At 46.2% G+C, this 17,663-nt stretch overlaps 1 protein-coding gene across 1 annotated transcript in view; it reads right to left on the bottom strand.

Annotated features, from left to right (window-relative positions):
- Positions 1–1,291: 1,291 nt before the first annotated feature.
- LOC110521800 (tyrosine-protein kinase JAK1) overlaps positions 1,292–17,663 on the bottom strand; it is a 54,359-nt gene continuing 37,987 nt past the window's right edge. The window contains exons 11-24 of the mRNA XM_036968783.2: positions 16,265–16,374; positions 14,343–14,495; positions 14,035–14,122; positions 13,443–13,570; positions 12,824–12,959; positions 11,263–11,414; positions 10,715–10,865; positions 9,891–9,979; positions 9,536–9,728; positions 9,291–9,415; positions 8,251–8,423; positions 7,389–7,506; positions 6,007–6,117; positions 1,292–3,015 (exon numbers count right to left, since the gene is read on the bottom strand). Coding sequence (XP_036824678.2) covers positions 2,908–3,015; positions 6,007–6,117; positions 7,389–7,506; positions 8,251–8,423; positions 9,291–9,415; positions 9,536–9,728; positions 9,891–9,979; positions 10,715–10,865; positions 11,263–11,414; positions 12,824–12,959; positions 13,443–13,570; positions 14,035–14,122; positions 14,343–14,495; positions 16,265–16,374 — 1,835 coding nt within the window. The 3' untranslated portion in view covers positions 1,292–2,907. The remainder of the gene's footprint in view (positions 3,016–6,006; positions 6,118–7,388; positions 7,507–8,250; positions 8,424–9,290; positions 9,416–9,535; positions 9,729–9,890; positions 9,980–10,714; positions 10,866–11,262; positions 11,415–12,823; positions 12,960–13,442; positions 13,571–14,034; positions 14,123–14,342; positions 14,496–16,264; positions 16,375–17,663) is intronic.

The following is a 17,663-nucleotide window of genomic DNA, read 5'->3' as shown; positions in this document are numbered from 1 at the left end:
CCATTGATCATCCTGGAGATGTTTCTACAACTTGGACTCCACCTGTGGTAAAATCTATTAATTGGACATGATTTGGAAAGGCACACACCTGTCTATATAAGGTCCCACAGTTGACAGTGCATGTCAGAGCAAAAACCAAGCCATTAGCTCGAAGGAATTATCCATAGAGCTCCGAGACAGGATTGTGTTAAGGCACAGATCTGAGGAAGGGTACCAAACAATGGCCTCCATCATTCATAAATGGAAGAAGTTTGGAACCACCAATACTTCTTAGAGCTGGCCGCCTGGCCAAACAGCAATCGGGGGAGAAGGGTCTTGGTCAAGGAGGTGACCAAGACCCTGATGGTCACTCTTAAGGAGCTCCAGTTCCTCTGTAGAGATGGGAAAACATTCCAGAAGGACAACCATCTCTGCAGCACTCCACCAATCAGGCCTATATGGTAGAGTGGCCAGATGGAAGCCACTCCTCAGTAAAAGGCACATGATAGCCCGCTTGGAGTTTGCCAAAAGCCACCTAAAGACTCAGACCATGAGAAACAAGATTCTCTTGTTTGATGAAACCTAGATTGAACTCTTTGGCCTGAATGCCAAGCGTCAAGTCTTGATGAAACATTGCTCTGGAGCGGTCATCCCAACAGGACAATGCCCGTAAGCACGCAGCCAAGACAACACAGGAGTGGCTTCGGGACAAGTCTCTGAATGTCCTTCAGTGGCCCAGCCAGAGCCCGGACTTGAACCTCATCGAACATCTCTGGAGACACTTGAAAATAGCTGTGCAGCAACACTCCCCATACAACCTGACAGAGCTTGAGAGGATCTGCAGAGAAGAATGGGAGATACTCCACAAATACAGGTGTGCCAAGCTTGTAGCGTCATACCCAAGAAGACTCGAGGCTGTAATCGCTGCCAAAGATGCTTCAACAAAGTACTGAGGAAAGGGTCTGAATAGTTATGTAAATGTGAATACAGCTTTTTATTTTTAATAACTTTGCTAAAATTTCTAAACTTTTTTGTTGTTGTTTGTCATTATGGGGTAGTGTGTGTGGATTGATGGGAAAAAACGATTTAATCCATTTTAGAATGAGGCTGTAATGTAACAAAATGTGGAAAATGTCGAGGGGTCTGAATACTGTCCGTATGCACTGTATACCCACATGGGTGATTGAAAGCTGAACTGAGGTTCATACTCCAGTCCAGTTGGTGGTGGTAATGCACCTTAAAGTTGGTTGCCAACCGCCATATAAAGTCCACAGAAGATGAATAGGAAGAATAAGACAGACTGGAGAAGAGATTACCAGAAACAAACAAAATGTCCCATTTTATCTGTGGATTAATTGTCAGAGTAGAGAACACACGATTTTGTGTGACTCAAAATGGGTCAAAATTCTACAAAGATCCAGGGGAAAAAAGGACCTTGTGCATTTCAGTAAAATAACAACCTCATTTTTATATCCCAGCAAGCTAACTAGCTAAATGTTCATGTGTTTCGACCTGTCCCTAAATTAATATAGTTGGTTCAGAGTTCGTTTTGATATTTCAACCTGCGGCTGGACAAAAATCAACAATGCGCGCGATGGTACACACACATGCGCATGCCCGGTGCAGTCAGCATGTTTCTCTTTTGTCTCCTTCCTTCTGTCCATCCATCCACACACCCACACACACAATCTGTCATTCTGTAGAATTAAAAAAATAATAATTTCAATAAAAGACATGCAATATCTGACATACACATTATGGCTATACTTAAGCTGTTTAGAAATCTGAGCAGAGTACAGAAAGGTTTGGGATTAAAATATGTAACACTATACTGCCCTCAAGTGTCCCCTCACAGGTATAACATGTTCCACTAATTCTATTTCTGTGGTTTTACCTGTTAACTGGTCTCAAATCAGATTGTTTATAGGCTCTTCTTTCATGCTGACCCCACCACAAGCGTTACGTGCACGAGCGTTGACAACAGAACGTGGAACATCGCATGATGAAAGGAACACCAGAGAGAAAGTTATTCGGCTGGTTCTAGTTCCCGAGGTGGTTCTACAGTATTCCATCCAGGGTTCTGCGTTTAAAGAGGAGCTGCAACAGGTTCAGTCTTAAAAAGGGGAGGTGCAGCTGTCTGGGCTTGACTGATACTGTCATCACCCATCCATTCTCCCTAATGCAATCCAACCCACTGCTACAGTATACTGTATCCCACTCATCTTTCACCACTCCCAGAGAGGTGGCTTGGATCCATGCAGTCCCTGGTCCGATGGGGCAGGGTGTGAATGTCAGAATCCTGGTCACTTAAATATATGTGGTTGGCTTTTTCACAGTGTCATCTTCACAGTGGCCGCAGCAATCCCTCACAAAGGAGCTCACATATACCATGGTCCTTCACAGAGAAAAGGTCTATCTTACACAGGTCCAACTAAGGACCCCTCTCCCTCTGGGTTTAATGATTATGATACAAGTCCACAGACAGAGTAAATACTGCATGTAGCAATATGAAAAAGGCGGAGCTGATGCGCTCTAATAAAAAGGTGAAAGGTCACACTGCGGTAGCTCCCAGGTGGCATATCAGCCGACGGACAGCTCAGTGGTTGGCTAGTGGGCTCATTCATCTGTCAACGTGACTAGGGTCAGTGTCACATACAGTGAGGGGTCAAAGCTACGTGTTGGGATGTGTTTCATTCTATACGCAATGTATGTATACATCCATATATTATGTGATCTATAGTAGAGCATCTTAAAAAACAAAAAGTGAAAATATAGAGGAAGTCAGCGACAGTGTGAAATAAAGTGTCTTGTAGCACTGATTCCGATACATGTGGGTTTTTAGTCCAGGTCACCATGGTCTGTGACCCTTGACCTTTCACTCTTTACTCCTGAGATTGTCTGTGTGATAGGTAAGGCGGCTGCCATGTTTTACACGCTGCTGTTGGTGAGCATGCGGGTGAACTCGTCAATGAGACTCTTGAAAGTGATCCTCATCGCGGGGGTGTTCTCCCAGCACTTCCTCATCAGCTCATACACCTGCAAAAACACAGAGAAAATAATCATTATTACTCTAACATCTACTCTAACATCAGCTCGTACACTTTCAACACACACACACACACACACACACACAGTTAGATTACACACAAAGATTTCTAGTCATGCAATTTCTAGTATTGCCGAATTCCTCTCGGGCTCTATTCCATCCGTAACGCGGAAGTTCAGCGTTACAGCGTGATTGAAATTTAAAGGCAACGTTCCCACGTTAGGGGAGACTGCATTCACGGTAAACGTGACACATGTCAGCTCAATAGGAAATTAACTTAAAATGTAAATTGTACAATCTGTAACGCTTCAGCCCTTAGTCTTACGATAACAATGTAAAGAAAAAATAACGACCGTTTTTATTGACAAAGTGCACTTTTCTAGCTCCATGAATTACTGAAATAAATTCTCTTGAGGATGGTAAATTGAGTGACATATTGAGAAGAGAGCGCATATTGTGAGTGGTGGGGTGACTAAACGCCGGTAGGTAGCCACAGTGCCTTCGGAAAGTATTCAGACCCATATATTTTTTGTTACGTTACAGCCTTACTCTAAAATGGATTAAATAAACAAAAAGGAAACTCAGCAACCTACACACAATACCCCATAATGACGAAGTGAAAACAGGTTTTTAGACATTTTTGCAAATATATTAAACAGAAAAAAACATACCATATTTACATAAGTATTCAGACCCTTTGCATGAGATTCAAAATTGAGTGCAGGTGCATCCTGTTTCCATTGATCATCCTCAAGATGTTTCTACAACTTGATTGGAGTCCAACTGTGGTAAATTCAATTGACTGGACATGATTTGGAAAGGCACACAACTGTCTATATAAGGTCCCACAGTTGACAGTGCATGTCAGAGCAATAACCAAGCTATGAAGCCAAAGGAATTGTCCATAGAGCTCAGAGACAAGATTGTGTCGGGGCACCGATCTGGGGAAGGGTACCAAAACATTTCTGCAGCATTGAAGGTCCGCATAAACACAGTGGCCTCCATCATTCTTAAATGGAAGAAGCTTGGAACCACTAAGACTCTTCCTACAGTTGTCCGCCCGGCCATACTGAGCAATCGGAGGAGAAGGGCTTTAATCAGTGAGGTGACCAAGAACCCGATGGTCACTCTGACAGAGCTCTAGAGTTCCTCTGTGGAGATGGTTGTCCTTCTGGAAGGTTCTCCCATCTCTGCAGCACTCCACCAATCAGGCCTTTATGGTAGAGTGGTAAGACGGAAGCCACTCCTCAGTAAAAGACACATGACGGCCTGCTTGGAGTTTGCCAAAAGGCACCCAAAGACTCTCAGACCATGAGAAACAAGATTCTCTGGTCTGATGAAACCAAGATTGAACTCTTTGGCCTGAATGCCAAGCGTCACGTCTGGAGGAAACCTGGAACCATCCCTACGGTGAAGCATGGTGGCGGCAGCGTCATGCTGTGAGGATATTTTCAGCGGCAGGGACTGGGATTCAAGGCAAAGATGAACGGAGCAAAACTTTTTCCCCTTCAGGAGACTGAAAAGACTTTGCATGGGTCCTCAGATCCTCAAAAGGTTCTACAGCTGCACCATCGAGAGCATCCTGACTGGTTGCATCACTGCCTGGTATGGCAACTGCTCGGCCTCCGACCGCAAGGCATTACAGAGGGTTTGGCAGTATGCTTGGGGTCATTGTCCATTTGGAAGACCTAAGTGTATGTACATTTCCGACTTTAACTGTACATATTACCTCGACCAACCGCTGCCCCCGCATATTGACTCTACCGGTACCCCTTGTACATAGCCTCACTATTTTTATTTTACTGCTGCTCTTTAATAATTTGTTACTTTTATTTATTTTTGCATGGGTATTTTTCTGAAAACCGCATTGTTTGTTAAGGGCTTATAAGTAAGCATTTCACTGTTTTATTCGGCACATGTGACAAATACAATTTTTAATCTGAAGTACAGAGAGATCCTTGATGAAAACCTGCTCCAGAGCGCTCAGGATCTCCGACTGGAGCGAAGGTTCACATTCCAACAGGTCAACAACCCTAAGCACACAGCCAAGACAACGCAGGAGTGGCTTCGGGACAAGTCTCTGAATGTCCTTGAGTGGCCCAGCCAGAGCCCGGACTTGATCCCGATCGAACATCTCTGGAGAGACCTGAAAATAGTTGTGCAGCAACTCTCCCCATCTAACCTGACAGAGATTGAGAGGATCTGCAGAGAAGAATGGGAGAAACTCCGCAAATACAGGTGTGCCAAGCTTGTAGCGTCATACCCAAGAAGACTCAAGGCTGTAATCGCTGCTAAAGGTTCTTCAACAAAGTACCGAGTAAAGGGTCTGAATACCTACGTAACTGTGATATTTCCGTTTTTTTATTTTTGTAAATTAGCAAACATTTCTAAAAACCTGCTTTTCCGTTGTCATTATGGGGAAAAAACTATTTAATACATGTTAAAATAAAGCTATAAGCTAACAACGTGAAAAAAGTTGAGGGGTCTGAATACCTTCCAAAGGTAGATAAGTAGGTAGATCCAGAGATACTTTTGAGGAGATGGGAAACTCCATTGCAATCATATTATCGCCCATTGTGTACGTTGCCCATGCTATGCCAATGGGCCGTGCGGTGCATTCTGGGCAATTTTGGGACAAGGAGTGATTTGGGCGCTAGTTCAAAAACCCAACATTAGCATGAGTTTCATCAACAAGAAGTACAACGTTACAAATATTTTCAGAGATGTGAGATAATTAACATGCTATATGTAATGGAATTGTGACATTATGTACCTTCGGAGGAAAATAGGCACTTCTCGACTCATACCCTGACTTTGAGAAGGGATTGCGTGACGATTAGCTTAGCATCCGCGTGACGCAGCATGGCAATGTGAACGTGATTGGTCGACAGTCTGCTGGGTGAGACGTTATTCGTTCCTCCATTCGTTGTCCAATGGGAATCTTATTTCCTCCTTTCGATAATATCTCTGGTAGATCTTACCGTTCCAGGACAACTATCAGGACGGGGCAGCCTCTTCCCCTCCTCCAGCACCTTGATTAATCGCGTCACTGTCATCTGGCCCCGAGTAGGACCAATCATTTTCAGGAACACCTGTGGGACAAAGAGGGGGGAAGGGGAGAAGAGATGAGTTGCCATGGAAACACGATGAAACAAAATGACTCCTCCCATCTAGCCAGTGAAGACAGGACTGACCGAGGGCTCTGACGAGATTCCGGAAGTGGATTTTACAATCCTCGTAACCCATAGTGATATTTAAATATTAGTGAAAGCGATATTACTGTGCACCCGAGACTGAAAAACAATTCCTATGTTGATGTCGTGCCCATCGGTTATGAATGTTTCAACCTGTGTTGGCTGGCTCATTTTTTTCTGGCAGGTAGGGCAAGTGGGACGGGACAATAAGTAGCTGTTCCCTCTTGCGCCAGATATGATGGAGGAAACACAAGCTTAAGCAGGAAAAGCATGCTCACGCAAGAGAAACGGCCACTTACACAGACAGAAACATTGCCAATTTTTTTCAGTGGTAAGCGGCCTGAGTAAACCATATTTACCCACCATCTTTGGGAACGATTCCAATGGCTTATATCTGCTCTGTGATTGGAAGATACAGACCGCAATGCTGCATGGGATGAGTAGTTTGTTTCTCCCCTAACTCTGGTACAGTATGTACACAGTCTTGTACCCTTGACTTTTCTTTCATACATCGCTGTTTTTTAAAATCTAATCTTTTAAATTAAATGGTTCACCCCAGAAATGTTTGCCAAAAGAGGGGCGTGGCCCCTACCGAGCCCTATAGAGTTCTATTGTTGATGCATTGTTGTTGATACAAAGGCAGTCAGAAGAAAATAGTCAAACTAAACCACTGCATTCCATCTACAATTCTAGAACATGTTTCAAAGCAGTCTCTTAATGGTGGCAACTAAAGCATATAAGATGGTAATACCTATCAACCGTGAACCAGTTTCTGTGAATTGAACAGTGTGGTAAAGTGTAGGAATAAGCCTTAATAGATATGTAATGATCATGGCTACAGGGTGTTGATTAGAGAGGACATATTGGTATAGCTTGAGCAATCAGGGAGTTGGAAGGATGTGTGTGTGTGATGGCACAGGCTATGAGGAGTGGGCAGAGCCCCTTGGTGAGTCATTAGCCACCCTGGGAATAGACTGGCACCACCTGCCTCGATCAGTGGGATGGAAGGCTGTGCTGCCAGGCTTAGGTGTGTGTGTATGCGTGCATGCTTGTGTAATTGTGTGTGTGTGTATGCGTGTGTGTGTGTGTGTGTGTGTGTGTGTGTGTGTGTGTGTGTGTGTGTGTGTGTGTGTGTGTGTGTGTGTGTGTGTGTGTGTGTGTGTGCTGACCGGCATGGGGCTGATGGCGTTCTCACAGTAGGTGAGCAGCTCGTACATGGTGACACCGAAGGACCAGACATCAGAGGCCAGGTAGAACTTACAGTGGACCAAACACTCAGGGGCATACCTGGTACATGGGAAGACAGAGGAAACACGCCAACATACATCACACTGTAAATCACTATCTACACAAAGACACAAACTCTCAGGAATTCAACATGCTCTCTCTTTAATTCTTAAAAGGTGTGGGGGGGGGGGGGGGTTTATGAACTGACATATGGAATTGTTTTAAGATGGTCATAATGAGGATCATTTAGCTATTTGATTTTTGAATTTTGAATAAAATATTGAATTTGGTCTTTACTACTATAGCCCAGAGAAAAACATTGAATTACACATTCATAAACGGCAAAGTTTTGAAGTGTTTGTCCTGTATCTAGGACATATAAGAAAGCTGAGGGAATAGTTCTTTCTTTCTTCACATATTTAACCCCTTTTTTTCTGAGTCCCGTGACCCTTGTGGGGTTCGTAGAGCAAAATGGAGAACACTATGGTGAGAGTCTCCCCTTTCCATAATATTTTGGAGGTCAAACCGTTAGACATTTTCTTGAGAACACAAGCCTTTCGGGATGTCTCACGGTCTGACAAACACCGCTCTAGCTCTCTCCAACTTTCACCGCAGATGCGGAAACATCTCTCTGGCTTAAACCGGACAGATTTTGATGGGGATTGTTTTGATTATGATACTTTGATTGGCGCACAGATGCGTCAATCAACTCTCGGGGGGGTTAAAGCCACACACATGGGACCAGAAGCGCTTGCACCAGGTGGGATAAAACAACAGTAGTCCGCAGTAGTCCAGTCCTCTCACCAGTACACAGGGCTTTCCAGGTCATCTTTGACTGTGTAATATCCCTCGTTGCCCTTGATGCTCTTGGTCAGGCCGAAGTCTCCAATCTTCACCGTGCTCTCGTTCTCCACCAGAACATTCCGGGCTGCCAGATCCCGGTGGATGTAATTCCGAGATCCCAGATAGTCCATTCCCTAGAGAGAGGGGAGGAATTTATCCTATTATTTAACTATCAATAAAATAAAAATAATGTTCCCATAACCAGGGCTAAGGGTCAGGGTTAGGGTTGAACCGGGATGTGGACACAAAGCTAGGGTTAGGGTTGAACCGGGATGTGGACACGAAGCTAGGGTTAGGGTTGAACCGGGATGTGGACACAAAGCTAGGGTTAGGGTTGGACACGAAGCTAGGGTTAGGGTTGGACACGAAGCTAGGGTTAGGGTTGAACCGGGATGTGGACACAAAGCTAGGGTTAGGGTTGGACATGAAGCTAGGGTTAGGGTTGGACACGAAGCTAGGGTTAGGGTTGAACCGGGATGTGGACACGAAGCTAGGGTTAGGGCTGGAAAGAAAGCAAGGGTTAGGGTTGAACTGGGATGTGGACACGAAGCTAGGGTCAGGGTTAGGGCACGAAGCTAGGGTTTGGTTTGAACCAGGATGTGGACACGAAGCTAGGGTTAGGGTTGAACCGGGATGTGGACACGAAGCTAGGGTTAGGGTTGAACCGGGATGTGGACACGAAGCTAGGGTTAGGGTTGAACCGGGATGTGGACATGAAGCTAGGGATAGGGCTGGACATGAAGCTAGGGATAGGGTTGGACATGAAGCTAGGGATAGGGTTGGACATGAAGCTAGGGATAGGGTTGGACATGAAGCTAGGGTTAGGGTTGGACATGAAGCTAGGGATAGGGTTGGACATGAAGCTAGGGTTAGGGTTGGACATGAAGCTAGGGTTAGGGTTGGACATGAAGCTAGGGTAGGGGTTGAACCGGGATGTGGACATGAAGCTAGGGTTAGGGTTGGACACGAAGCTAGGGTTAGGGTTTAGACAGTTGCAGTACCTGACAGATCTGGACAGCATAGCTAAGCAGGGTCTTCAGGCTGGTCTGTCCTCTGTTATGGGGCAGGTACTCCTTTAGACTGCCAGCAGGCAGGTACTCCATGATCAACTTGATGGCTCTGCCTCCTACACATACACAGATAAAGAGGTTTGAGCGGACTCAGCACAGGTGATGCTAGTGTACATGCCTGCGTGCGTGTCTACGTCCGTGCGCGTGTGGCAGGGGTATGCGTTCCTCTCGCTCACCCTCCTCCTGGCAGATGCCCTTGTACTTGACGATGTTCTCGTGGTAGAGTTCTTTAAGGATTCCTATCTCACTCCAAAGGTTGTTGCTCTGCTCCTCCCTGTTCTCTGGTTTGAGACTCTTCACTGCTACCAGCTCCCCTGTCCGGTCCCCTCTGGGGTCGTACCGACACAGCTCCACCTTGCCAAAGTGACCCTACGCACGCAGACAGCCAGTTACATACCCACGTTCCCGTTATACACCATCCACGTCAGCCTAAAGAGACTCAGCAACACACACCGTGACACGCCTAGCGGTAACTGCATACACACACACTCATTCTCTGACGCATTGAAAAACACAGAAACGTGCGTTTACCTCCCCCAAATCGCGGATCCTCTTGAGGAACCTCTTCTGGAACAGAGTGGGGTCGACCTCCTGAGTGGGCGCCGGCTTGATAGAGGGGTCTGGTGGAGGGACACACACACTGTTACCACCGACAACTTGTACAGTGAGTGGGTTTATTCAGCGAAGCTACAGCACACCAGTATGATGGATGTGGATCTGCGACATGACTGCAGTACCTCATTCTGGCCACAGTGTGGGAGTATTAAGGGCAATATGCATATCCAAGGGGTCCAGTTTAGGGGGAGATGTAGTTTCCTGGGTTCACTCGCACACAACACTCATACACACACACACTCTTGCAAGCTCTGTCTCTAGCTAGCGATTGGGAACGGCTGCTCTTACAGGGGATATTTAGTATTTTATTAGGAGCCGTGTTAGCGGTTGCGAAAGCTGCAGCCACAGGAAGAGTAGCAGGGGAATGATGACACATTCAAAGAGCCTTCGTACAGATACGTATGCACACAAACACACACAGCTCCTCCCACGTGTCACACACAGACGTACACATACACACACACACACCAGTAACACGATTTCCTTGGCAAAAAAAATGAAAGACTAAACTCTATGGTCCTTGATAGACCTACTTTATGTCAGACATTGTGTGCTATAGCTTGCAAAATAAATAAATGTGTCTCTGGATGACAACATTATTCTGTTTGTTATCAACAGTAGGTCTGTTTTCCTCAATAAATTAAGTCCGCTTCCTGTTTTGTTTCCTCTCCTTCCTTACTTCCTAGTATCGCAATACTGGTATCGTGACAACACTAACAAGCACACACAGAAACACGTACTCTGCTCCTCCAGCGTGTCTATGTCTCTGACAATGGCCCTGAAGAAGGGGCGTTTGTGGGGGTCGTAGGTCATGCAGTGAGTCATCAGTTCAGCCAGCTCTTTGCAGTCTGGGGTAGCCAACTGGCACTCCGCTGCATAGAACCTCTCCTTCTACTCACGGGGGGAGAGAGAGAAACCTCATTAGTTATCAAGGCAGAGCAAGCATGAGGGCATGTATTATCCGTGCTTGTCCTGGGCAGGAACTGAGTACCGCCCCCTAAAAAAAAAGGTTCTACTGCTTGAGTTCCTGTTCCTCTTATAGAACATTAGCTCACGAGTATGGTGGAGCTCCTGTTCCTCTTATAGAATATTAGATCATAAGTATTGTGGAGCTCCTGCACTGAAATATAAACAGCACCGGTACCCAAAATGAGAACCGGCACTTATTTCAGTTCAAGTCAAGCACGGTGTATTACTCTGGGTTGCAATACATTTGTTACAGATATGTATTGGTAGTATCTTACAAGTGGATCAAGGTGTGTGTGTGTGTGTGTGTGCAGGCGTGTACCTCAGTGAGTTTCTTGTCTTTGAGGGGCACTTCTCCGTCATAGCAGATCTCCCAGAGTGTGGTGCCGAAGCCCCACTTATCGGCCGCTACACTCAGGTTGGTAGAGTCCTTCACACACTCTGGAGCGATCCATGGGATCCGGTCCACACACTCTGCAGGGTGGCACAAACACAGCCTTAGGCACACGGTATGTGTTTGTGTACACTATACGGGGAGAGGGGAATGCATTTGACTGAAACGTGTCTCCCGCATTTAACCCAACCCCTCTGAATCAGAGAGGTGAGGGGGGGGGGGGGGGGGACTGCCTTAAACATCGACATCCACGTCATCAGTGCCCGGGCAGCAGTTGTTGTTGGGCGTTTAACTGCCTTGCTCAAGGGCAGATTTATACCTTGTTGGCTAGGGGATTCGATCCAGCAAACTTTCGGTTACTGGCCCAACGCTCCTACCCGCCGCTCACTGTACGAACACATTCACATTCGGTGTAAAAACACACTCTATTGTACTGAACACACACAACAAACTGTTGGGGAGGGGGAGAGGTTTTGTCAGTGTTAATATGTTTGTCGTCCTGTCTTCCCTCTCTGATACATTTACTGTATTACTTTTGTTGCACTCTCTGTCTCTCTCTCCCTTCTCTCTCTCTCTCCCTGTGTAGTGGGCTCTGCCTTCCCCGTCATGTGACCCAGGCCACCCAGCCTCTCTCTGGCCCGGAGTCAATTCACTCCCAACTGACAGGAATCCACAGCCATGCCATGCCAGTAACACAGTACATAAACAGAAGGGGGGGGGGGTGATGGAGGGAAGAGGCGGGAAAAGGAGAGAGTCCAGGAGGAAGTACAGAGAATAAGGGGAGAGAGTGGGAAAAGGAGAGTGGGTGGGGAGAAGGACAGAAAGCGGTGCGGAGAGGGGAAATAGAGATTGGGATGAAAGCGTCTTCTCATTTGTCAGATTCAAATGTCCCAGTGGACTTTCACACGGAGACATCCAGTCCAGTCATTAACTCCTCTGGTCTGTTTAACCGTCTTCACTCAGCCACAGACACCGTAAATGGTTGCCGAACAGAAACATGATGCCGTCGGAGGGAAATATGGAATGTGAGAAGTGTCCTCGTACAGTATCCTTCCTGAAAACAACAATTCCCCGACAAAACCTCACTAACACGGGTGGTCTTTTGTAGCTCAGCTGGTCGGGCACGGCGTTTGCAACGTCAGGGTCGTGGGTTCGATCCCGCGGACCACCCATACGTAAAATGCATGCACATATGACTGTTAAGTCGCTTTGGATAAAAGCGTGTGCTGAAACAGCATATATTATATGACTGTGAAGACATTCTCCTGGGTCACAAACCCTTCGGAACTCAATATACTGTTACAACGGAGGCTTCATATTTATATGATCTCACACTGGGCCCTTGTCCTGTCAGAGCTCAACGTGGATCCCTACAGCAAAACAAGATGAGATGCTCTGGATGACAACAAAAACGGTCATTGAATATGGTGGTTGTCTGGCACACATTGTGCATAACTTGCCACACAGAAATGATTCAGTGAAGTCGTACCCTCTCTGGTCAACACAGTGATGGGTATGCCGGGGTCGCTGAGCTTGATGAAGGGTCCTCCCTCACTGTCCACTCCGTCTCTGGCCAGCAGGATGTTCTTGGTACACACAAAGCCATGCACCAGCTTCTTATCCTCCTGCATGCACGCACACACACACACACACGAGAGAGAGTCACATCAAATCTAATTGTATTTGTCACATGCGCTGAATACAACAGGTGTAGTAGAGTTTACCGTGAAATGCTTCCTTATGAGACTTTACCAACGATGCAGAGTTTTTTTTTGTTATATCCCAAGAGGAATAAAATAGACAGGGTACATACAGGGAGTGCCAGTACCAGATCAATGTGGAGGAGTACAAGGTATTTGAGGTAGACATGTACATCTAGGTATGGAGAAAGCGACTAGGCATCAGGGTAGATAATAATAAGAGTACAATAAAGAACATTGTAGCAGCACCATATGATGAGTGTGAAAGTATGTGTGTATGTGTAGTGTGTGTGTGTAAGTGAGTGGGTATAGTCTTGTGAGTGTACATAGAGTCAGTGCAAGATAAGGTCAACGCAGATGGTCCACTCTACGGCTTTGGGTGACTGAAGTCTTTGGTGTGTGTCTTACCAGGTAGCTGAGAGCACTGGCCAGTTGTTTGGCCACCTGGAACTTCCATGGTGTACCGAGAGGACTGTGTTGTCTTCGCATGAGCAGATCCAACGGACCGAACTGGACAAACTCCTCCACCATGATATCTGGGGGAGAGAGAGGGACAGTCAATGCACCGCACACACACACACACACACACACACAGACGCACTCGGGGAATATTCTGCCCGCTGGCCACCACAACAGAACGACTGGTTTGTCTTGTGTTTTGGGAAACAGTACAGTGACACCTATAAGTAACAAAAGACAAGGGAACGCTCGAGTAAATGAGGGATATTGAAAGTACATTGAAAGCAGGTGCTTCCACACAGGTGTGGTTCCTGAGTTGATTGAGCAACTAACATTCCATCATGCTTAGGGTCATGTATAAAAATGCCCAATTCGGTATTTGTAAATAATGGCAAGTCCTATCACATCCACTAACAGTGTAGGTCCTGTATTATCACTTCTTACAGTAACAGAAGGATGGATTAAGAAGTGAGTTTAAGGTTTAGATGTGTCATGCAGGTTACCATGGCAGTGTAGGGTGTGTGTTTGTGTGTGTACTCACTCTCCAGGTGGCGTACACAGACTCCATAGAGCAGGGCGATGTGCTTATGGGAGACCTGCCGCATCATACTGGCTGTCTCAAAGAAGGCCTGGGGAGAGAGGGAGAAAAAGGGAGAGCGGGAGAGATGGAGGTGAGAGAGAGAAAAAGAGAGAGCAGGAGAGATGGAGATGAGAGAGAGAGGAGAGAGTCAGTCAGCTAATGTGGCAGAATATTGCCACAGAACATCACTCACATACTCTCAGAAGTTACTCTTCTAGTGGGAGTCCCTAAAGTTATCACAGGATGGAAACAGTGTGTGTGTGTCTTACCAGAGAGATGTCCCTGTGTCCGGACCCCAGCACCTTCAGCACTACTTTGACATCCTGAGAGGAAGAGTATCCAGCATCCTCATCCTCCGCACTCTTCACCTTCAGTACTCCAGCATAGATGTTTGTCCGGGTACCCAGCCCCAGGTGCTCTCCCTGAGGCAGGAGAGAGGGAGAGAGGAGAGCGAGTTAGTCAAGACACACTCACGAGATACACACACACACACACACCGTAAACACACACTGGTGACTGACACCAGTAAGAAAACACTGAAGGACTTAAGTGGCAAGAAAAATAAAAGATTGACAAAGTCTCTTTCAGCCGATGTACTGGATGTGACTGATAGGGGTATGTACTGGATGTGACTGATAGGGGTGTGTACTGGATGTGACTGATAGGGGTATGTACTGGATGTGACTGATAGGGTATGTACTGGATGTGACTGATAGGGGTGTGTACTGGATGTGACTGATGGGGGTGTGTACTGGATGTGACTGATGGGGGTATGTACTGGATGTGACTGATAGGGTATGTACTGGATGTGACTGATAGGGTATGTACTGGATGTGACTGATAGGGTATGTACTGGATGTGACTGATAGGGTATACTGGATGTGTAGAGTGGGGGTGTCAAACATGCAAACATTATCTTCAATGCCCTTAAATAATAACTTCATAGAATAATATTCACAATCTTCTAACTCATGATATGTGGCTGGCTGGCTAGTGGCATGTGGATCTTTGTTGTATGCGGTAGTTAGCTAGAGTCTAGACCAGTGGTCACCAACAGGTCGATCACGGTCGACTGGCCGATATTTAAGGCATTCCTAGTTGATCACCAAACATTTCTGTAGAAAAGCCAACCGTAAAGGTTTGCCATCTCATTGAATTGTTTAATTTGTCTTGCGCTGTTGGCGGTAGGTGCACTTGATTCAGAAGCCCTGCACGCCGTGTAGGCCAAATGTTCCCATTTTGAACCATTTCATTTGTCTGAAGGGACAAACACCGCTTACCAGGAGAACTGTGGCTAAATCAAGCGCGGCTACTGCACTGGCCAGTCGGATAGCTCATATCACCGTGCCTACAGCTTTCACGACCCCACAGCAAATGTTTGAGACTAGCCTACCTGTGATTTTATCAAACTTTTAAAACTATGACCAAGAGAGAAACTTTGAAAGAATACAGCAAAGAGCTGCTGTTTTTATGAGCGAGTTCATTTCTACGTATTTATTTCAGCACTTTTACAAAACATAAAACGCGCTCCCTACTTCCACTCGCGCTGCAGCTGGAATGAATGAGTAGCCAAGTGTATCGATAGGCCTGCATTTTAATATTAGCAGCTCATCGTGTCTATTTTAATATGAAGGAATATTTAACTTCTCTCGTCATAGGAACAACATGAATTTGTGCCTGAGGGGGATGCAGTGTGAATTGAGTTTTGGCATCAGGTGGAGGACAACGTCCCCTCTCTGGTCAGTCTCACAGGAGGAAAGGAGAGAGCAGGGACCGTGAGAGCTAGACCCTCTGCTGCTCTCTGCCTCCCTCCGCTGAGACTGACCATCAGATGCAGGTAACATCAATGCAGTAAAATTATTTACATTTATGCTCAGCTGTGCCTTGCAAGTGATACGCCCACAGATATATTTTGTTATCAAAACTCGAATTATGAAATGAAATATGGTCTGAGAATAACAATATTGGTAGGCCAGGCATATAGCCAATATGCTGTGATAATGTATTAGGGCTACTGCACAAAAAAAATATATATATTTTAATTATTCAAATATATATAGGATGGTCTGGTGAAATACCTCACTCATCACCCAAAAGGGCACTTGGCAAGTAGGAGGGTAAATGGGCAGGTGCTTGGGCACAGGAAGACCCCTATCTGTGCACGTGCCTGGTTCGGTGTGTGGTACTGTACCTGTAAGATCTCTTCCTTGAGGATCCTGTGGAAGCTGAGTTGGCTCTCCTGCAGGGGTGTCTGGGGGACCAGCACTCGTTCCTTAGTTACTACCAGCAGGTTGGACACCTCTGAAACACACACATATTCCATATTAGCCAGTGCAAAACACACACACACACACTAACACGCAACACAGAACACACACCAGGGTTGTGTTCATTAGGCCACGCAACAACAAAATATTGCATGGCTGTGTGCTCGATTTTATACACCTGTCAGCAACAGGTGTGGCTGAAATAGCCAAATCCACTTGATTTTGTATATAGTGTAGTATGATAGTATACTTATGGGATACGCCCCCAGTGTATTTGTGAGAAGCCTTTAATACACTACGCCAGCCATGATTGGCTGGACGTCGAGACGTGTGTTGTCGGTGTTGCCTTTATAAAAAGGTCCAACGTTGCATCGAGGAGTCATTCAATATAAGCAACACCTCTTCCTCTCTCCTGCAAGGAGGGTGGTCTGGTGAAATCCCTCACTCATACTGTCAGAAAACCGGGGTTACAGTTGGAACCTAAAGTTCTCATTCAAGTATTAATTTCGGTATTTCACTTATGGTCTATACGAACTCCTGTATTGCCAGACAAGCTTATCCTGATGACCGACTGCCCTGTGTGAATCATCACACAAAATGGGCCCTGGCCCTCAGAAGATCCTACACCTAAAACAGTATGCGCCAGTGTTGGTGCAGTGACATGGAGCCTATTAAACTTTGCAAACGTATGAGATGAAGCCCAACTTCCTGCTGCGCAAATATCTTGGATAAATATGCCCTTAAATAAAGCCCAGGGCGCAGCCATTTCTCTAGTGGAATGAGCCAGTAAGCCAGCAGGAGACAATACCTTCACCAAAGCGATAGCCCCCACTATCCTGTGGGAGAGGCATTGTTTATGGAGTGCTCTACCCATGTAAGGTTTCGAGCAGGAAATGAACAACTGATCACAGTTTCTAAACCACTTAGTCCTGTCCATTTAGAGGCACAGAGCGCGAACATATGCAACCATTTGTTCTGGGTGTGGGATGAAAAGCTGCCAGCTCAAGGGGAAGACACGTCTAAGATGGGTTAGTAACCGTAGGGATAAAGGCGGGATTTGGCCGCAATGATACCCTATCGTTACCAGGAGCAAACTGTGCACATTGACGAGTGCACTGAGAGCGTGTGAATGTCGCTTGCACGCTTGGCAGAGGCCAACGCTAGTAACAGTGGTGCCGTAAATGAAAGCATCTTAACCTCCACCTGATCCGAGGGCTCAAAAGGCTGTTGGCATAGAGCATCCAAAACAACTGATCCATGACAGGGCAAGCTGTTTGGACCCTGGACTCAAACGACGTGCACCGTTCATCAAACGGGCAAAAC

Source organism: Oncorhynchus mykiss, chromosome 4 (assembly GCF_057628025.1).
Source record: "Oncorhynchus mykiss isolate SJ-2025 chromosome 4, ASM5762802v1, whole genome shotgun sequence".
Taxonomy (NCBI): domain Eukaryota; kingdom Metazoa; phylum Chordata; class Actinopteri; order Salmoniformes; family Salmonidae; genus Oncorhynchus; species Oncorhynchus mykiss.
This window is presented reverse-complemented; position numbering and strand designations above follow the sequence as displayed.